Source organism: Aspergillus piperis (assembly GCF_003184755.1).
Source record: "Aspergillus piperis CBS 112811 unplaced genomic scaffold BO85scaffold_3, whole genome shotgun sequence".
Classification (NCBI taxonomy): Eukaryota; Fungi; Ascomycota; class Eurotiomycetes; order Eurotiales; family Aspergillaceae; genus Aspergillus; species Aspergillus piperis.
In genome coordinates, this window is record NW_020291593.1 from 2039385 (window position 1) to 2059653 (window position 20269).

General features: G+C 50.4%; 8 protein-coding genes across 8 annotated transcripts; 3 read left to right on the forward strand and 5 right to left on the reverse strand.

Moving 5' to 3' along the window:
- Positions 1 to 162: 162 nt before the first annotated feature.
- BO85DRAFT_485185 (putative 5'-nucleotidase) lies at positions 163 to 3210 on the reverse strand (the record flags this gene model as incomplete). The annotated part of the gene is made up of 6 exons (XM_025663310.1): positions 163 to 1651; positions 1709 to 1902; positions 1959 to 2169; positions 2241 to 2394; positions 2692 to 2977; positions 3043 to 3210. The coding sequence occupies 6 exons, from the start codon at positions 3208 to 3210 to the stop codon at positions 163 to 165; spliced, it is 2502 nt and encodes an 833-aa protein (XP_025519375.1).
- BO85DRAFT_196869 (GFA family protein) lies at positions 3063 to 4103 on the reverse strand. The gene is made up of 3 exons (XM_025654482.1): positions 3535 to 4103; positions 3285 to 3474; positions 3063 to 3147 (listed from the first exon to the last, which is right to left on the reverse strand). Exons 1-2 carry the CDS (start codon positions 3880 to 3882, stop codon positions 3352 to 3354), a joined length of 471 nt encoding a protein of 156 aa, XP_025519376.1. The 5' UTR covers positions 3883 to 4103; the 3' UTR covers positions 3063 to 3147; positions 3285 to 3351.
- On the reverse strand, positions 4029 to 6643 carry BO85DRAFT_446607 (putative C6 transcription factor). Its single transcript, XM_025659543.1, has 4 exons — positions 5580 to 6643; positions 5106 to 5520; positions 4763 to 5039; positions 4029 to 4709 (listed from the first exon to the last, which is right to left on the reverse strand). Exons 1-4 carry the CDS (start codon positions 6502 to 6504, stop codon positions 4326 to 4328), a joined length of 2001 nt encoding a protein of 666 aa, XP_025519377.1. The 5' UTR covers positions 6505 to 6643; the 3' UTR covers positions 4029 to 4325.
- A 2100-nt stretch (positions 6644 to 8743) lies between these two features.
- Positions 8744 to 9372, forward strand: BO85DRAFT_507102 (uncharacterized protein; the record flags this gene model as incomplete). The annotated part of the gene is made up of 3 exons (XM_025664386.1): positions 8744 to 8751; positions 8806 to 9025; positions 9079 to 9372. The coding sequence occupies 3 exons, from the start codon at positions 8744 to 8746 to the stop codon at positions 9268 to 9270; spliced, it is 420 nt and encodes a 139-aa protein (XP_025519378.1). The 3' UTR covers positions 9271 to 9372.
- Positions 9373 to 9452: 80 nt separating this feature from the next.
- On the reverse strand, positions 9453 to 10652 carry BO85DRAFT_485188 (ankyrin; the record flags this gene model as incomplete). Its single annotated transcript, XM_025663311.1, has 1 exon — positions 9453 to 10652. The coding sequence occupies one exon, from the start codon at positions 10650 to 10652 to the stop codon at positions 9453 to 9455; it is 1200 nt and encodes a 399-aa protein (XP_025519379.1).
- An 820-nt stretch (positions 10653 to 11472) lies between these two features.
- BO85DRAFT_517629 (tannase-domain-containing protein) lies at positions 11473 to 12629 on the forward strand (the record flags this gene model as incomplete). The annotated part of the gene is made up of 3 exons (XM_025664922.1): positions 11473 to 11519; positions 11625 to 12026; positions 12122 to 12629. 3 exons carry the CDS (start codon positions 11473 to 11475, stop codon positions 12438 to 12440), a joined length of 768 nt encoding a protein of 255 aa, XP_025519380.1. The 3' UTR covers positions 12441 to 12629.
- Positions 12630 to 13041: 412 nt separating this feature from the next.
- Positions 13042 to 14948, reverse strand: BO85DRAFT_364270 (uncharacterized protein; the record flags this gene model as incomplete). Its single annotated transcript, XM_025655692.1, has 2 exons — positions 13042 to 14851; positions 14914 to 14948. 2 exons carry the CDS (start codon positions 14946 to 14948, stop codon positions 13042 to 13044), a joined length of 1845 nt encoding a protein of 614 aa, XP_025519381.1.
- Positions 14949 to 17262: 2314 nt separating this feature from the next.
- BO85DRAFT_415001 (MFS transporter) lies at positions 17263 to 19036 on the forward strand (the record flags this gene model as incomplete). Its single annotated transcript, XM_025657667.1, has 2 exons — positions 17263 to 18572; positions 18626 to 19036. The coding sequence occupies 2 exons, from the start codon at positions 17263 to 17265 to the stop codon at positions 18915 to 18917; spliced, it is 1602 nt and encodes a 533-aa protein (XP_025519382.1). The 3' UTR covers positions 18918 to 19036.
- Positions 19037 to 20269: the final 1233 nt, after the last annotated feature.

Consider the following 20269-nt stretch of genomic DNA (forward strand, 5'->3'; position numbering starts at 1 on the left):
AGGAGGGAGGTGGGATGGAAGGGCAGGAGGGAAGAATGGCGGGACTCGAGGTAAACGTGCGGAGATCCGGATAAGCTGGGGACAGATTGGCGGTTGCCTGGTGCGGGGATGATATCATAGCCAGCGGATGGTATGATGGATCGCCAACCTCCTCCAAATCCTCTAATTTTCAACCACAATCCGCTGCTCCAAGCGCGGCGAGATACCAGGTGTCCACGTCGGTGTGAATTCTCCAACTTCATCCGCGTCATTAATTGGCGATGGCTGCAGCCCGGTCCGGTGCATCCATGTCCGGACGGCCTTGCGCGCCAGACGCAGGCGCCGTTCCTCTTCCGTAGCGGACCGTGCTGGCAGAGTTACATAGTTCGTAGTTGGACGAGGAGAGGTCAGGATGTCGGGGTCAGTGTCCGAGTCCGAGTCCATCGACTCGTCCTCCCCGTTCAGGCCCACGCCTCGGCTCTCCGTCTCCTCGGTTTCCACAATCTCGGGAAACCGACCATAATAGTAGTTCTTCGACCGCGACAAAGGCGGCCGGTACGGCACCTTGTTTAATTCGGGAGACGGCTGGCGGGATGGAGGTTTCAGCCACCCATTGCAATGGAGGCTATCATGCACGTTGCTCCAGTGTCGGGTCATGCTGGGACCCCAGCGCCGCCATCGACCCATCACTCGCAAACTCAGGAAATACTGGCGAAGTAGTGTGCTGATCAGGATGCCACTCTCTTCATCTACGATCTCTTCGACTTCGCCGCCCTCTGACTGCACCAACAGAGACGCAAAACCGTCTTTCCCACGAGCCATGTATCCGCGGGTTGCCAATGTGTACTGCCCATCGAAGTCAATTGGCTCTCCGCCGACCTGGGCCCAGTTGATGCGGGAGCCCGAAGGGGCCGAGGGGTTGTAGCCAAAAGCAATGTTCGACACCTGGGTAAACCGTCCTTCGAGCGCTGGAAGTTGGCTCACTCCATTCTCCAGGGCATCGAAGAGCGCACGACCCTTGATGCGCAATAATACGACCGGATCTTCAAAGGGGAAGCAGTTGAGGATATCTTTCAGCCGCAGGATCCCTGGCGGGTAAATTTGGTCACCACGTATAGTCCCGCCAGCCATCATCGCGCAGTCAGCCCCATAGTAAAACCGCATGAGGTCGCACGCAAAGTTCCCCAGATTCGACTCCTTCTGACGCACAGTTGAGAATCGACCATCCAGTGCGACCGAAGTATACCCGATCGGCTTTTCTAACTTCGCCGCCAAGCTAGACGTCAGCCGATTCACCATGGTCGTCGTTGCAGGATCCTCCGGAATTGACCGAACGATATCCCGGCGCACAATACTGAAGTCCCATCCTTCACCATCCTCCTTGCGCCACGCCTCAATGTAGCTAAGTTGCTTGAAGTCCGTACCCGACCGCAGGACATGCGTGCCGTTGACGACGGCATGGGCATAGAAATGATCGTGGCCACCCAAGATAATATCAATCATTCCCGGCGGAAGCTTCTGAGCCAGCTTATAGTCATTCGGTTCACGTTGGTGGGTGACCGCCACAATCAATTCGGCGCCTTGTTCACGCAGACGCGGGACCAGCTCCAGCGCTGTCTTGTACGCAGACTTATAGACCAGGTTCGGAGGGAGGGCATTGATCGTTCCGAGCCTACCCGGCATTAGCCTACCCACCCATATGTACCATAAACCAGACTATCGGACATACCATTCCCTCTCGCCTAAGCCAATGACCCCGACCTTGATCCCGTTAGACGAGGTCAACATCAACGTCTTCTCGCAATTCGCAATCGGCACATCCTTTCCCAAATCGAGATCCAGAACATTGGCCAGCAGCCACGGAAACCGACATTGTGTACGTAGATGGCGGAATTGAGCGACACCGAAATCGAGATCGTGATTCTGCCAGGACCCTGTCAGCTTTCCCCCAGTGCAGCACGGATGCAGTTCTAACATACACCGACACAGGCTACATCTGTCCCCGCCTTATTCAGAAACGGCACCATGTGCCGCCCTTTGGTGACCGTGCTTTCAAGACTGGGGTTGTAGGCATCGCCGGAGAAGAAGGTCAGGACGTTGGGTTGTTCGGAAAAGGAGGGGTCGTGGCGGTAGTAATTGACGACGGATTGAAATCGGGCTACGCCGCCGACGGGTTCTGCGGATCCTTCTCTGAAGGGTTTGTCAGTTGGTGTTGTCGAGAGGAGTGTAGACAGCTATTGTGTAGGTATTGGGGAGCTTACTCCACGTGGTAGACGTCATTGTAGTGGATCAGACGGAGGTGCGGCGGACCGGTCCTGGAGGAAGGGTGGGTGACGGACAAGCCGTCGGTAGGGACAGAGGGCATTCCTTGGGGGATGATATTAATGACGAGTATAGTAATGTTAACAATAACGACTGACAGAGCGAGTGAGTGTGTGAATGTGGGGGAAGAAGGCAAGAGAAACAAAGAGGGAGGATGAGGGGCATCCATCCAGGCAAGGGACGTCACGGGTCCAAGTCCAATCAGGCACCGCCCATTAGGGAGGGTGCCGATCGGATCGACGGCAAGTCCGTGCGGAGTCCCTGACGAACAACAACATTGTAACAAGTAACCAATTTCACACAATATGATTATAACCATATAACTACCTACAATAAATACACAGTACTCACCACTATTACCCCATCAGTCAACAACATACCCTTCCGTACCCTCATCCGTTCTCTCAATCTTCAAATCCGCCCACTCCACCCCATCCAGAACCGCCACTCGGATCGGCACAATAGTCAACTTCTGCTTCACGATCTCCTGCTTCTCTAGCGGAAGATTATCCACCACGGACTGAGGCGGTCCATGCAACTTCATACTCAGTTGCACACCACATATCTTGCAGAATTGGTGTGCTGTGAATCCCCTTCCAAAGCGATACTCTGTCAAGTTCTCTTCGCCGTGGAGAGTAACCTGTGACTGGTGGGGATATATACAGATATTGGCGTTCTGAGTAGATTAGTCAGGACAGCTTGCTACTTATGATATGCGATGACAGATAATTGGATCAATACCCGCTGGCAAATACTGCAGTTATCCTCCTTCACTTCAATCTCCGGTAGTGGTTTGGCTTGGACGGACAGGCGGACTGCGGTGCAGTGGCAGCTACCGGTGTAGATCTTCTCGGATGGGGTGTCAGTGTCAATGTGGTTGAGCTCCGTGGGAGAACTATCATGCGACATATTGCCCGGAGTATAACTACATGGATGAGTCGGGTATATCCCTTAAAAGATGGCATGTTTGAGGGCGAACTCACCTCTCAACCCTTAACTTGAACGGATTAACTCCCACCAACGCCCGCGCCTTCATCGAGTAGCAGTCAATCAATACATAACATCCCCTGGGAACATACTAATCAAGTCACTCACATTTACCCCCATCCCAACCTCCCCCGACGGCATCTGATGTCCCCTTACCGATAGCCCCGTCCCACAAGTCGGACAAAACTAAAGTGAGACACAGTTTAACATTTAATCAACATCGTCAGTCCCTGGAAAGGTCCTTACCATATGCTCTTCATGACCCCCATTACTAGAGTCGTAGCAAACCAGCTCCCCAGCCCCCCGTGTTACTTGAAATTCTTGTTCAGCAGGGAATAGCCACAGGTACCCCTTCTTGGCACAGAGTGTGCAATGACATGCATGCACTGCTTCCAAGGGGCGGAAGAGACGTAATTTGAATTGGAACCGGCCACAATGGCAAGTCCCCTTGTATTCGACGGTGTCTGGGGTGGAAGTCATTGGGTTGGTTGGTTGGTTGGTTGGGTTTGAAAGACCAGGGTACGTAGTTTGACAAAGTATGGGTGAGGTGAGTGATAAGCAAGCAATAAATGCAAAGTTATCGAGAAGAGACATGGGTGATGATATAAGGTGGGAATAACATGTGAACAGGTGGCTTATCGTTCAAGAATTGATTGGTTCCCTCGCTTGTGGTGGCTTATCTTCTGCTTACTGGTTTCTCGACTTTCCATCATCATGTGGTTGTCAGATAACCAAAAGAGTAAAATTGAACGGTATTCATTAAAGCATTAGGTAAACACGGGTAGATCCAAGAGGAACGCATGCAGATAGATCAACTCATAGGCCGGTAAGAGCCTGGTGCGCGAAGAGGTAGCCACATAAAGAAAATAAGCATTTCACAACATCAGTGAAATAGAGCGAGAACAACATAGACATCGTATGCTTTTATCGAAGCAAGGGGTATTTCATCAATCATCATACTTTGCAAGTACCCAACAAGGATACTTCTACTCATCATGGGGCAGTCATAAATCATCATACCATGCAGCGCGTGCTGATCAAGCCCAGGACCCCCGTCGCGAGGTATCAGAGGAGCCGTCAATCCAGCGGAAAAGATCGGTTCCGTCGTCCAGAACAACAATTTCTCCGTTCAACCAGTTGGTCGCCAGAACATCGGGCGGCAGGGTTGCAGGCAGTGCGGGAGGATTGACTGTTAGGATACGATCCAAAATGCTGGAGATGACCCTTCTTGCGCGCTGACAGACCTCATACATTCCATCATGCGGGCGGACAACATACTGCAGGTGCGAAGCGAAGACGGTCAGTTTCTGGATGACTTCCGATCGCCGGAAGACGGTGGCGGGGAGCTGGGACTGGGATTCGGCTTGGCAGAGCAGCTCGATTGCTAGAACGCCGGCCGCTGGAACACCGAAAGAGGCAGCCTAAGAACAGGTAAGCATAAGAGGGCAGGGATAGAAGAGGTAACAGCACGCACATTATATCCAACATTGTAAGTTCCCGTTCTCGAGCCGATCTCCTTGCCGATAAGCTCAAGGATCGTGCTGAGAATGTTTTGTGACACACTGACTAGACCCTCGGATCCACTTTGTGCCCGGCGCACAAGAACGCGATAGAGGAGGAAGTCATTGTAGAGGAAGTTGAGATACAATGGAACGAGAACGCTGCTATCGTTGGTGTCCGGATCACTTGGGCGCCAGCGGAGGAAGCCGGGCAAGTCGTTCCATGTCTTGTGAGATTGCTGCGACACCTCCCTAGAATGCACATTAGCTCCGATCTGCAATTCTGCAATCGTTACTTGTGAACTGCGGCACACTTACTGGACTTTGCGCGGCAACTCTTCGATACGTCGGCTCAAAGATAGCTCAAGAATCTGTTCTCTCGTAGAACCAATAAGAAGGGCGATGCGCATCCACGCAGCCTGTCCCACGATCCCCTGGGTATTCCAGCCAGTCTTGTCAAGCAGGCTAATGGCAGCCTCGCGGACCTTTGGCTCCGCCAGAATCTCTTCGTAACTCAAGTCCAGAGGAAACTGCACATCGTAGTAGCGCCAGCTAATCTGAGGAGGCCTTCCCAAGAAAGTTGCCAGCTGCTTGTCAATACTGTAAGCCCCGGCAACTAGTCGCTTGCGGAGTTCAAGCAAGAAGAATGGAATGCGCTTCTCTTCAGGTGCATTATGGCTGAGGGTAAAGACCGTCGTCGAAAGATCAGCTAGTCTTCTCCACGCCCGAGGATCTATATTTCAATTAGCAGAGCCCCAAATACCCAAATGAAAAGACCAAAGAAGAACATACCATTCTCACCGCACACCAGCGTTAGCAGATGAATATGCTGAAAAAGTAGCCATCCCAACGGATCATTAACCGCCGTAGAAAGATCGCAGAACTGCAAACAAGTATCGCTCGCACTAACTGCCTGAGCAGCGAGCGACTTCTGATCCCTCGGCACATTCGCCTCACTGGAACGGATAGACCTCCAATCCCGCTCAAGCATAGCGCCCTGACCAACAATCGTAAACACCAGTCCAATACCCTCCCACCGTCCAGAAATTCGACGGATATAGTCCTCTGGCGACATAGTCGGCTGAACAGCCAGCGGCTTGGCACTATCATCAAAGATCTTCTGCGACCAGCGAAGCAAACTCGACTGCAAGTCCTTCGCATCCGCAGCCAGCGCCCCATGCAAATCCTCCAACGCCTCAAACATCCCGCTCACCAGCCGATGACCCAGGACACATCCCTCGGGCCATACCTCGACCGCCGTTTCAGACAGTCGCTCATATAACGCGAAATGCTCGAACAGCATAGTGAGCAGTCGAGCGCCAAGCTGGATCTGCTTCGTATCGGGCCGAGCCGCGGAGGGCGCATCGATGACCAGAGAGCGTTTGAATTGGTCGCCAATGTCGCTGAATGTCGCCGAATTATTGGTGGCGAAATCGAAAGATAATTTGTCGTCGCCGGCGTTGAATGAGGCCCGGCTCTGGAGAGCAGCGGAGTCGGGGCGGGGTTGGGCTGTTTGGGGACGTGGTGATGCGGTGGGTGAGGGAGCATTGTCCGAGTACCAGGTGCGAGAAGCCGGAACGGGCGTGTAGACGCAACTGTCTCCCTTACCGCGACGGACACAATTCTGGCATGTTGGGGTGGCACTATCGCAGCGGATTTTGGCTTTGCGGCAGGGCTCACATGGCAGAGCTTGCCCGTTGCGGCGGGAAGAAGTCATTGTCAGACTCGGAGAAGGGGAAAGGAATGACGGGGTAGGGAGGAAAGAATGAGGGTAGGAGAGTTTAATTGAAGGTTAACATTGCAGGAAAAGAAAGGGGGAAAAAGTATTTAACACCTGCAAGTCATGGATGTTAATCTCAGCTGGATTAAAATGCAGTGGCAGGAAATCGAGCAACAAACCATGAATCAATTAAATTATCCCGGAGGTTGGATGCCCCACTAGCCCCGATCTGGACTAGTGGCCTCGTCATGGGATGCGGGGCCCCTGTTACTAATTTAAGTCATTGCTTCATTTAATTTGGATCGATCCAGATCATCTTGAAACCTTTGTTTACTATCGCTTTATAGCTAACATGTGTACATTTTTGACCATTGATTAGACGATCTAGATTGCTTGCTATTGGCGCTGTTGTCGTAATGAGGGTTCTACTTATAAAGATATCCTTATCCCGAGGAATCCAAAGCCTTCGTTAGGGTAAGATATTGAGGACTTGTGGCATTTCGAAACGAAACAAATGCCAGTCATATTACTTTCTGGGAGTCATACCTTACTACTCCTTAACCAACCGCACAAGTAGCTTTAGGTGCTCTCGTGGCCAGGCAGTCGTGTTATCAAGACCGACTGTCACTACCGGTATTGATCCCAAATACTCATTCAAACGCCTCATCCACTATATCCTCTCCACACCTGACCAGATCTCTCTCTTTTCCAACCAAGTCAAATATTACGTTGGATCATCCTTGAAAACAACTGATCTTGTACCACCCTCTCTCTTTGGGCGACTTGGCACGTATGAAGAGCGACCAAGGACAATTTTCCTCGAGAGATTTTGTCCGAAGACCAAACTTCTCTACCTCTTTATGAAGCCTTTATTCAGCTCTTCCTGCTCTTTTGTTATACCGGGGTTTTCAAGGATTGGCTGCATATCTGGTAATGAATGTCAGCTCCCGACATCATGCAGACATTACCAACCACCCTCACAGCTTGCCTCCATGATGTACTTAGTACCCCCAAGAATGAGCGACGAATATATTCGACGCTGGTTTCAGAGCCTATCAACAATTGGCTACTAGTCTATGCAAAAGCAATAGTGCTTAGATCACAAACCACTTACGACGCAGAGCGTATAGGTTATCCGCATATATACCTGGACACCGTATCTCAAACAAAGATTGTCCAATCTGTTTTGATATCCAGGTCTGAGGAGTGCATGTGGTACTGGTCTTCGAGGGATTAGGCAGGAAGGCGGTATAGACGTAGCAGCTGGATCTAGTATCGAGCATCGCCGACTACTGCTACAAAATTGCATAGCAGTGAAGAATTGAGGTAGTGATTTTATCTAGTAGGCTTGCGGGTCCTACATATTCATATAGTAGCGTGAGTAAAGTGTCATGTTGTCGACAGATTGGATGCTCTTATTGACGTAGAATCCACGCAATTTCTCACTGAGTAAGTTCTAAGAAGGTGAGGATTGGTTTGATACGAAAGTAAGCTACAAGGCAATAGGAGGGCTGATCTATAACCGGAGATTGCCTAATGAATTTACTTACTTGATCGCCATGAGATGCTTCCGACCCTGTAGAGTCAGAGACAACATCCTTGAGCGCCCTCCACCAGATCAGAGTCTTTCATAATTCTATTAGTACGAAGGTCTGCTGCATATCAAGGTAGCAAGTACGACTTATCAATGCCGTCATGCCCTACCTCCAGATTTCTCGCTGATGAGAAGGCAATGATTGCCTGTTGTTCCTTCTACACGCTTTCTGGAAAAGGCTAATCTGCAGAAACGGTCTTGTTAGGGCCAGCTATCCGCTCCCATATTGATAGCCATGCTTAAACTTGTGGAGACATGGACCGCTCATTAGCTAGCACGTATGTCCACCCCCAAGTCCTTGATTGCGGAGCTCATATTCGCAGGAAGGTTAGCATACCGCGCTAATTCTGGAATAAGATTTTCGAATGTCATACTTGCCACAAATTAAGCAAGAGGCTCTGTTTGGCATGCGCCCCGGAATTGAAACGCTTGCTGTACCATGGTCACAACAACGGATTCCTGATCCCATACCCCGAGATACTTGGTCATGGAAGGTCTAATAAAGTTAGAGTTTGCGAACATGGCGCCAGGTCTACACTACTTCCACGACTATATAAGTAGCACCGGCCCCTCATGTGTACGAAGGTTAGACCAATAGTCTCGCATTCTCTCCTGGCCTTCATTGTGAACTCAGTGGAATTGATGACACGGTATGTTAGCACCTCTCTCTTTCTTCCACACGACCCTTATAATTCATGGACCAGGAGTGCGGCCGACAAATATATCAGCCTTGCGAACGCACTGGAGCAGCTCGACCCTGCGGAGGTTGATCATGTCTACAACGAGCTTGAGCCAGTCGATCCCAATGTCTTGGAAGGTGAATGGGATATGCATGTCATTGATACGGGGCATCCTGCACAAGCGTTAGCGGAGGACGTCCTTCCTCTATTGAGTACCATGGACTTCGATGATGACGCCGAGAAGGTCAAACAGTGCTTGCGTTCTGCCGTTCAACACTTCTAACTAGCCATGAGCAGGTCCACAAAATCAAGTTCCACGGTGCTCCTGGCCATCTGGTCATCCCAGGTGATCAAGCATCAACGCGGCGTTTCCGCTACGTGGATGCAAGTACCATTGCCGCTACCAATGGTTACAGGGCATACTATGGTAATTCTGGTGTTCTTCATTTCTACCTTACCCGAGCAGAAGACCCGTGCTACATAGGTTGAGTTTCCTGACGGTCGCCGGATATCTCTTCGCAATTAACGATACACAAAGTTAGTCAATGATAAATTCTGGAGCGACTAAGTAAATGCGATATTCATATTGAGCGAGAAAACATCAATTTCCTAAATTAGATCCATTATGGGCCTGCAATGCATCAATACAATCAGGAGCCACGGTCCTGGGATCAAGCCTGCAGTCTACTGATTTGCTCCATCAAATAATCATCAAGCCCCAGCTCCTTTGCCTGAACAAGCGCCGCATCTCGGGCTCTTTCTGTGAGACACATACGTGGATGAGTAAGCAGCATAGTCATAAGCGTCTGATTGCGCTGCCTCATAGCTTGACCCAATGGGGTTATGTTGAAATCCCATACTTCGTGAAGCTGCAGCAAATTAATATCCGGGAGGCCGAGCATAGCTTTGACGGCTTCCACGTGGTTCTCCTTGACAGCCATAGCGAGGGCTGAATTCTGGTTGTAATCCAGCGCCGACAGGTAAATGGGCAAGCGAAGCAACTTCTTAACCATATTAACATCATTCTTGTTTACAACTGCATAGTGTAGAGGGGTATGGCCCGTAGGAGCTATCTGACGAGCCGCCTCAGGTGCCCTGGAGTCAATCAAGTCTATGATTTCATCACAACCCTTGCCATGCCATGCCAGGCGATGGAATATGAACTCGAAGCCACTATGTGGCCATTCAGCAAAGAGACCAGGGGGTTCATCCATGACCCTCTTCAGGAGATCGATGTCATTATAGAGAAATATACTGTCCAGGACGTTGGGATAGCTAAAGAAGCTTCCCGCATTGACCAGCATTCGGATGATGGCTTTATGGTCGCGACAGCTGTAACTCAAAGGAGCGGGCATGACATAGTCAAGAGGCCCTGCAGCGAACCAGTAACCTCTTGCACTGGGGTTTGCAGTGTACCTCAGCAGTAGCTCAACGCACTCAACTTGCATATGTACCACCGCCAGGCAAAGAAGCGGGATCCCAGCTACACTATATCCATCGGGATGCAGGCCCTCTTGAAGCCGTTTTTCGAGTCCTTGAACGTCACCCTTCTTTATCGTGTCGACCACACCATCAGAACATGTGGGCTCGAAGAGGCACGTCGGCACTTCAAGGTCACAGAAGCCTTTGCGGTATTTACGGGCGGCAAATTCATAAATATTAATACGACGCGTGGGGTTTGACAAAGAAGGACATTCAAAGTCTTTCTTAGCATGGTTTCTCATGGTCTCGAAAAAGTCGGGCACATCCTGCAAATTGAGGGCTTCTCTCACCGGTAACCGGAGGCATTGTTCGAGGTGGAACAGGAGCTCAACCGGACAGTCTCTGAATTTGTCAATACGAAATTGCTTGGTGAGGTATACAACCTCCATGGATCAGATTCTGCTGTCTAAGAAGAGATCTGCATGTTCGAGGGGGCTGATAGGAGACAGGATGATTTCTGAGTGTATTGTCTTTGTCGATGCTGAGTGTATAGCCATGAACAGATCGCCATATATATTTAGTATTTATATTAGAGAATGTGGACTGACTAGGCTATGTTTGTAAAGATTGACAGTAAACATTTGCCCCTAGTTGGCACTTATCGGCAGCGTCCTCTGGTCCCAGTTATGGCAACGGTGATAGCCAGTGCTATACACTTTGTCTTTGGCACTTCCTTGTAACAACAGAGGTTTTTACGTCTTTTGATGTACATTTGAGTCTGGCCGCTTTTGGAGTAAAGATATATCTCGAATGTCGTCAAAGGAATTTCCCTTGAAAGGTGAAAGTTAGGCACAGTTGTGGTTGAGACGCCATTATTCTAGGTGTGGACTTGGAGGAATTATCCTTCAAGCATAGGCTTGAGAGATTTAGACATCCATCTCTTTCCGAGCAGAAATAAAAAGGTTCCGCAATACTGCAGGTATATCCCAACCCTAACAGGTTCGATAAGGCTAGGACACGGCAGCGCAGGTACCTTGATCTCCACTGCGGGAAGACTCTTCATTTACCTCCCACGATCTGTTATTGCGGGATATGCAACTCTAATAGAACTTGAGTGTAAGCTTATTCTGATGCCTAAATCATCAAGCGGCTACTGAGCTCAGATGGAGAGGAAATATGCACACCGGCGAATCAAATTCAGAGAAGCTCATTAGCCTCGGAGTCAGCCGAGGAATAATGGTGCGATGCTCGATGCGATCAGGTAATGCTATGACGATCGCACGTATCAGCTATGCCGCTAGAATGTACTTGGACTGGTGAATAATATCTCGAACACACTGATTCCTGATGCCCTGCTGGAGTAATTCCACTTTCATCAGAGGGTATCTCCATGGCGATCATCCATACCTGAAGTAGACTAGTCTCCGCAGCGCCGCCTTATACAGCCATCTCTTCTACGGAAGTGAATCCTCCTGGCTAGAAGGTAACATCGGTATCGGCGAGGAGTCGACCATCTCCCAGCAATACTGGTTCCTCCGTGACCTCATGGGTCTGGGCGACTCCTTCGTCTGGAAAGACCTCGACTTCAGCACCGTCGAGCTAGCAGACCACTTGAACCCCGGTAACGCAACAGCAGGACAATACGACATCAGCGAGTTCGAGAAGCGCGGTGGAAAATTCATCCATTACCATGGACTCTCGGATAGTTATGTCTCTCCCGGAGCGAGCACGTTCTACTACGACCAGGCGAAGAGCGCTGTGCAGGCGAACGGCGTCGATGACGTGGATGATTTCTATCGCTTGTTTTTGATCCCGGGCATGGAGTGCGTATACCCTATACCCACCCCTTTTATTTTCTCTTCTCTCCTCTTCTTTCTGATAAAGGTCGATGCTAATTGAAATGTACTAATTGATAAAGACACTGCTACAACACCCCTACTGACATGAACGCCCCGTGGTACATCGCCGGCACGGACCAAGCATCCACCATCAACACCTCGACGTGGAGTGTCCCCGAATATAGGGACGCCAAGCACGATGTAGTGTTGGCCATGATGGCGTGGGTGGAGAATGGCACGGCGCCGGATAGTATTGTTGCGACGGTGTGGAAGAACACTACCAATGCTCAGGAAGTGCTTAGGCAGAGACCTATTTGTCATTATCCGTATCAGGCGAAGTATACTGGGAAGGGGGATCCGGATGAGGCGGAGAATTGGGAGTGTAAGTTGTTGTATTAGATGATTGTAAGTGGTGGATTTCTGGGTTCTGGGGTGAGGTGAGAGGGGATGATTTTTGTTGATGTTGTATTATTCTATTGTATTTTTAGTTACTAAGGGGTGGATGATTGTGAGGATTTTAATTCCGGGATAGGTGGATCTTCGAATATAATGGTCCTACTCCAAGTGGAGTAGGAGGGTATCAAAGTCTATGGTGTTTAGCATCTTTTCTTTTTGGATCATTTCATCAAGTGCTTTTGGGGTCTGTTGGGAAATGAGTAGTGGAGTAGAATCATTTGGTAGGATAGTGTACAATTACTTAGCTAATATTAAGTCATAGTGGTAGACTGAGTTAGATACTCATGTCAGCGCTTGACAGACATCTGTATGGCCTCTAATGATTTATTCCAGTGGACGGCTACTATTTGCCTACTTCAATTCTGCATCATCATCATCATCATCATCATCAAGTGGTATCAGCAAGGGTATATTAACTCCTGTCAGCTATGAACCGCTATTCACACCCAAAACTATGCAATCTAGCTAGATGGTCCCATCCCAAACTCCAAGCCTAAGAAACAAACCCGAAAGATACAAATAATATTATTTCCACCTGGTATCATCATGGTCGTCGTTCAGTCACAGTCCACCGACGCTTGTGTCCCGCTTCACGGTCCTTGCTGAGCGGCGCGCTCCCCCAGAGTCCGCGCTGGGAGAGTGTTCGCTGTGGCACTTGTTTGGCAGACGTGGGTTCATCCACCTTGGCCTGGACCGAGCTTTCTCCTTGGACCGGCGGCGACGGGGCAGGCCAGCCAAAGTTAGGCACGATATCGTCCTCAGGGCCATCGGCGGCGCTGGATCCCCAGAGACCTGAGGTCTTAGGAGTGACAGCCGTAGAGGGTCGCTCGGCATTCCAGGGAGCAGTGCTGGGGCCGGATGTTGACGAGGGTCCGATGATGAACATACCTTGTGACAGCGATGGACGGTTTGCTAGTCGATGTCGGTAGGACGAGATTGAGGGGGAGGTCACCTGGCTCGGGGAGGAGACACGTGACGTGCTGGGAGCGATGCGGAGGTGCTCGGTTGAAGCCACCATTTTCATGGCATAACTCTCCACGCTGGATGGCTCGTTGGATCCCTTGGTCCGAACTGGTCCGCCAATGGTATCATCTTGAGCCATTTCGGGCATGTGATCATTGCGGACCGCCAAGGTGAGAGATGCAGTGCCGACATTTACTTGGGATGGCTCCCCGGACAGTGCTGTGATCATTGCATTGCAACCCGCGCCGTGCGTGATCAACACCAAAATCGTCTCTGTATCGTCATCCGCTTCACTGCGGGAACTGGCTTCGCCAGAACTGTCGAGCATCTGAGAATGTCGTCGAGGCCGACCGGAAGAAGTTGACTCGTAGTCCCGATACCACGCAAGCATGCGGTCGAGCCCCGTACTGAACCGCGTATGCATCGTACTCCATTCCTCGCCGTACTCGCCTCCATCACCCCAGTTCTGCTCCCCGTGCATGCTGTCCCATTGGAAATCGATCTTCACACAGGCGTCCCGAGCATGCGTCACGTACCCAGCTGGAATGGGGTCCGAAGGAGAAATGGCATAGCTAGGCGTTGGAGGCACGTAGGCGGCATCTGGAATGGAGGGGAGATTGGTATTGATCTTGCTGAGCATCCGCCGTCCGCGAGTCGTTTCAGCAGCGCTGAAGGTGTCACAGCTGCCAGCGCGGGACCTCTGTGCCTGCGTCTGACGTGTACTGGGTGGGGCCTCTGTCTTTATCTTCGCTGTTACATCATTGGCGGGAGAAACCGGAGTAGATGCACTCCCCCAGCCACCAGGGAAAAAGCCAGTGGAGGGTCTGGGGACGATGTCCGCCTCGGGAACGAAACTGTGCTCGCGACGCAGCAGCTCGAGCTTTGCAGCCGTGATCATGCGATCCGAGTTGGGCGGCGGGATAATCTCGTCGAAGTATCTAGGGCAAAGCCATTCCCCAAGGAAGGCATCCACTCGTAGGAGACATCGATGGTCGCTTGATGTAATGGGACCAGGGGTCAAGGCAGAATCCGAATTTGACTGGACTAAACTGGGGACTTTCGAGGACCGGTTAAGCTCTGGCTCGCCCGAATTCTGGCAGATCCCTGAGCTGACCGCGATGGCTGTCTGTAGGCATCGAGTGAAGGGAGATGAGTGAATGATAATCCTGCGCTTCGGTTTTGGCTTTTGTAGACGGTCGGAAGGCGACTTGATACCGTTGTCAACTTCTGTTGTAGAGTCTAGTGAATCGTCCAGAGACTGGACAACGTCATTGATGCGGGCCCCCAGAGCCCGAGACTGTAGCCAGCCGCCATACGAGAGGGGAGGGTCATAGGGGGTAGGCGAAGTGAGATGCCAATTCTTGTCTGCAACATCCAGGCGAGCGCCATGTCTAGACAAAGGAAAAGAGTCAGTTTCCGATTGCGCATTAACCAAAAGAAAAGGTGGACATACCTGGCGACGATAATGGCCGCAGGGAGTTTCCTCATGACCGCACAAGTTCTATGGCTGATAGATGCTTGAAGTGCTTGGGATGCTTGAGATGCTTGAAGGTAAGGGAAGAGGTGCGAAGGAGACTATATAGAAGACGATGGGAGGAGATTGTTGGAAAGGAGGAGGTGGAACACCGACAACAATGAAGGTGGAGGGGAAAGTTGCCTATTGTTTCTCTTGAAGGTCCGGCGGGGTAAAGCATTAATATTCTCCAGCCACGATCACAACGCGTCACACACGATCCCAGATCTCATGGAAGAAAGCGAGGGAGAGCAAAATCAATGGCATGGTGATGGGATGAAATCGATTGGAGTACGATCGGCAGCTTCACATAATTTTTTTTCGAAAAAGGGAAACCTGATGGATCTTTTTGCGCGCGTTTCTTTTTCTTTTGATTGTTTCGTGCAGGCGTGGAAGCCCCCGACTTCAGGCCGCCACTCTTTTTTTCCTCCGGTTGCATGTGATGCACCTGCTGTCTAGCCTGTTCCGGAGGCGGTCAGGAGCTAGCCGGCGTTAGCTCGTTTTACTGCCTGTCACGGGATTGCCGATCCTCGGCTGTCGTCGGCTCCACTGGCGATGTCGGAGATCCCCTTTCTTCATCACAACGTGAAAATGTCATGTTCTCTTGTTAGCGGTGCAGTAAATGAAATTTGGAATTCTGAATGATTGGATACCTTTTCTCCGTGTTTTTGCGTTTCTTTGAGAGCTCAGCCCAACTCAAAAGTGCTAATGAAGTCAGATATGCTTTGTCTCTTTTGACTGACATCACTTGAAATATGACCCACATTATCCAACCAGGTGGGTACGTCGCAATTTGGATTGAGCGAAGAATCGGAGATTGACTCGCAAATTCTTTGGCAGTATGTGGGTGCTAATACTCAATTCGTATCTCTTTCATGTTAGGAGATGTATATCCCGCTTGAATATCAAGGGGACAATACTTTACAAACTCATCAGGAGAGCGCTAGGACCACGTATTCTGAATATCCATTGTATTTTCAGGACAACAGCGTTGCTAGGGTGCTGATTGAGGAGTATTATGCGGGTAGACCCTTGCGTCTGAGGCTCTTTGTCGTCTCAATGTCTCCTTTGAACTCAGCCCATTGCTCAGCCAAGCGACAATTAACTTACTGCCCTTGTTCTTCCTGAACAAAGCTGATAGTACCAAGACTATCAGTAAGAATCAGGGTTGTCCCTCCAGAACTCCACGTAATATCAATTCCTTCGTGGCTGTGATCTATCCTAGCCACACATTCTGTTCAGTCTTGAACAATGCAGTGATACAGCTGGGCACACATGGTTGGTGTCGCCTGGGGAACAGAGGATACTACCACTTGTAGCTAGTAGAGCAGTTGAACTCAGATTATCTGCGTCAAAAGCAAAATCAGTTCACTCATCGTCAAGAGACACTCCTCTGTGGTGCTCGATATATATTATAGTGAGTAGCAAAGTATATACTTCGGGAAAAGTCCGGTTGAACTTGAAATCGGCAACAGCAATTACATCGGTAGGTAGAATGCGGTCTATAATAAGTATCATCTCGGAAGATCTCATATGTCAGCCGATACTAGTACTCCGCACATATCACTGGTATTCAGAAGTAGTTACTCTGCATGCGGGCATTGAGCTGGAGCTGAGAGGACATCAAGATACCCTTTTTGGATTAGCGTAGTCACAGCCCTGGAAGGCTCAAGACGGAAGAGCCGCGCAGGATGCACCATGCAAAGGTACGGTAGGATTACTAGAACAGGATGCAAGGTTCTAGTTCATTTGTTAACCATTAGGGTGCTATCATGATGATCTAAGATAAGAACCCCACCAGATGTCTGTCAGCCGTATAGCAGCAAATCTACTTAATCGACCGGATTAACTCTTTCCTCCCATCTAACCATTGAAAACTACATATTATATTGATGCTTGACAACTTCACCCCGTTCCGGCCCCGAAGTGTGAAAATTCTGTCTTATCGGCATGCCGCTCGGAGCAATTTGGCACACTCGCGTCCCTGTCCTGATTTTATCTATGGCCCCTTGCTGCCACTCCCGACGGATCAGTCTTGCTTCCGACGGGACATGAACCTTCCTGTGCCCCAATGGTCTCATTTTGGCTCAGCATCAACGAATAGCATTGCTGGGCTACTCAACGGTGGCGAAGATGTGGGTCTACGGCAGACATCATAGGGAATGGTATCTATCTAGATTCTTCATCGAGCATTATCTTCCCTTCATATATAATGTCTGGGGCCCCCAGGGTCGGCCGCTCGGCCGCACTCTCGCGCCGGAAACACTGCCTGCTCAGAGGTGACTGAATATGTCGGAATTTGCAGACAACAATCGTTCAGAGCCAGTCTTAGATGGGTCAACGCCATACGACTCCGAGTCCATTCTCAGTCGCGGCGACTTGCAGGAAAAGCCATCCAACCTAGACGATGATGAGGACCCCGAAGCGCTGACTCGGCTCGAGACAGCCCAGTCGGCTGTCAAGCCCCCGTCCGAACTATGGAAAGAGATCATCTTCATTGCCGTGGTCTGCATGGCTCAATTCATGACACAAGCCGGCCTATGCATGTCCATTGCCCCAGCTCACATCATTGGCGCCAGCTTTGGCACCACAAATGCAGGACAGCTCAGTTGGTTCGCCGCAGCTTACAGCTTGACTGTCGGAACCTTCATTCTGGTCGCGGGTCGGCTCGGAGACGTCTACGGGCATCGACTCATGTTCATTATCGGATTCTCCTGGTTCGGTCTCTGGTCCCTCCTGGCCGGATTCAGCGTGTGGTCGAACAAGGTCTTCTTCGACTGCTGTCGAGCTCTGCAAGGAATTGGTCCCGCCATGTTACTCCCGAACGCCATCGCTATTCTCGGACGTGCATATCCTCCCGGCTTGCGCAAGGAGATGATCTTTAGCTGCTTCGGAGCCACAGCACCGGGCGGGTTCATCGTTGGGGGTGTCTTCTCTTCCCTCTTTGCTCAGCTTGTCTGGTGGCCGTGGGCATACTGGGTCATGGGGATGGTGTGCTTTGTACTGGCCGCTCTCGGTATCCTCGTCATTCCCGTTACCCATCGTCCGAAATTCACAGACAACATGACAGCTTGGTTGCGATTGGATATTCTCGGTGCCATCACCGGTATCTCGGCTCTAGTCTTGATTAACTTTGCCTGGAATCAGGCTGCACTCGTGGGATGGCAGACACCCTACACTTATGCCCTCCTTATTGTCGGATTCGTCTTCTTCGGCGTCTTCGTTTTCGTTGAACGCTCGGCCCCGTGCCCGTTGATCCCACGATCGGTCCTCTCCGGTGACCTGGCCTGGGTGCTTGGATGCATTGCGGCGGGTTGGTCTAGCTTCGGAATCATTATCTACTACTTCTACCAGTTCATGGAGGTCATCAAGGGTGACTCGCCACTACTCGCGACCGCTAAATGGTCCGCCGCCGCGCCGTCTGGCGCAGTTGCTGCGCTGGTCACCGGTTTCCTGCTGGGAAAGCTACCACCTAGTGTGATCATGTTTTTCGCCATGTGCTTCTTCACTGCTGGACAAGCCATCTTCGCCACTGTCCCTGTGCATCAGACATACTGGGCGCAAGCTTTTGTCGTTAGTCTGATTACATCTTGGGGAATGTACGTATCAAGTCCACCCATCCAATTTTGTTACATATACTAACCGATATCAGGGACATGTCCTTCCCATCAGGAACACTCATTCTGAGCAACTCGATGCACCATCACCACCAGGGTCTGGCGGCATCTCTTGTTACGACAACAGTCAACTATTCCATTTCATTGGGACTGGGATTTGCCGGTACTGTGGAGTCGAACGTTAACGATGGCGGGAAGAATCCCCTGAAGGGATACCGCGGAGCACTTTATCTCGGTATAGGACTTGCTGGATTAGGGATGGTGACGTCTATCTGCTTCATGTCGGTTAGCTGGAGACGTCATCGTCTCGGGAAGGAGTCGACATGATGTGGTAATGTTTAATAGTCACTCTAGATGGTGTGGCTTCGAGACTTCTCGCTATGAGCTTAACAGGTCTGCGTTTGTTACGAAAAGTGTACTTTAGAGTCTTATACCCTACATAGAGGAGATACTTTTTTCTCCGTCATATCTCAATAATGTCTGCTTTCATTAGATGAATGCTCTTGTTTATATGACCATAAGCGTGAAAGAAAGCCCTTGAATATGCCTACAGCAGGCGAAAGTTCTCTGGTGCCTGGGAGGCAGTCAGGGCGGCGAGGCTGGCGCCGATAACTATGGAGGGAGTTGTTATTGTTGGTTCCGGTGGCAATCCATTGGTAGATGGTTTCCCAAGGCTGATTTCGATCGACGAATGATATGTAGTCGAGTGTGGATATTCAACGCTGCGCCGTGTTGGAACTTATATCCTATAGGTGGGCGATGAAAGTTCCGGTCCCGAGACATCATGGATAGTACTAGGCTGTTTGTTGTCAAAGGCTCGCAAGGCTGCTCGGGCCTGGGCTAATACTCCGCGAACTAGGTTCCTCCCGAGTTGATTCCCCTCAAGTGTCTCGACTAATCTATAGGTCACTTAGTCGTACTGGATTGGGGATCCTTGCTATTTGATTGGAGTCGGATCGTTCTGGATATTGGCGACATTTTATGAACCAAACATCAGGAACCCTCCAGGATTCGCTGCACCGTTGGCAGAACACGGAAGATGCGTCCAGTCTGTTGAGTCCCCGATCGCGCCTTCCTATCTAAGCGGACACGCGCATCACCTGATCGTAACCGCACAACTGGATTTCAATTTCCTGACATCTTGCCGTTGCTTTAACCTAACTCAATCATCATAGTTCATACTATAATGGATGACGTTCTGACATATTTCCATCATGGTGTCTCTGGACGAAGTCAGTTATTCTACAAGTAAATCACATTCTGGCGCTGCAGCTGAGCTGAAAGTGAAATGGAAGTGATTGAGGCGCAGTCGGCGCTACTGCATGCATCGAAGGCAAGCATTCACATCCTATCATACTGTCTATCAAGTTGTGTTAGTGTCTGTACACAATGCGAGCAGTGGAATGGTTAGCCACTAATCTGAGCAGAAACCACCTCACCACAGGCGCTGGCGCTGCAAGGCTGTTGTCAGGAAATACATTGATATCCTTTCGGATCTGACGCCCAGACATGCTGATAGGCGAAAGCTTCTCCAGACCATGTGAATGGCGTGGATAGCTTTGTGATGGTGCAATGATGTCCTTCGCCAGCGGCTGGAGCAGTGACTCCCGACCTTACGTACAAGTTAGGATCAATGATTGAGCATGGCCTATCAGAATGAAGTCATAAGTGATAATTGG

Bases quoted from the DNA above. Each gene is read 5' to 3' on its own strand.
- BO85DRAFT_196869 (XM_025654482.1), bottom strand. From the start codon at position 3,882: ATGTCTCTTCTCGATAACTTTGCATTTATTGCTTGCTTATCACTCACC. The intron at 3,475-3,534 runs GTAAGGACCTTT...GTCTCACTTTAG, and splicing joins GGGGTCATGAAGAGCATATG to TTTTGTCCGACTTGTGGGAC.
- BO85DRAFT_446607 (XM_025659543.1), bottom strand. From the start codon at position 6,504: ATGACTTCTTCCCGCCGCAACGGGCAAGCTCTGCCATGTGAGCCCTGC. The intron at 5,040-5,105 runs GTAAGTGTGCCG...TGTGCATTCTAG, and splicing joins GAGTTGCCGCGCAAAGTCCA to GGAGGTGTCGCAGCAATCTC. The intron at 4,710-4,762 runs GTGCGTGCTGTT...ACCTGTTCTTAG, and splicing joins CTTACAATGTTGGATATAAT to GCTGCCTCTTTCGGTGTTCC.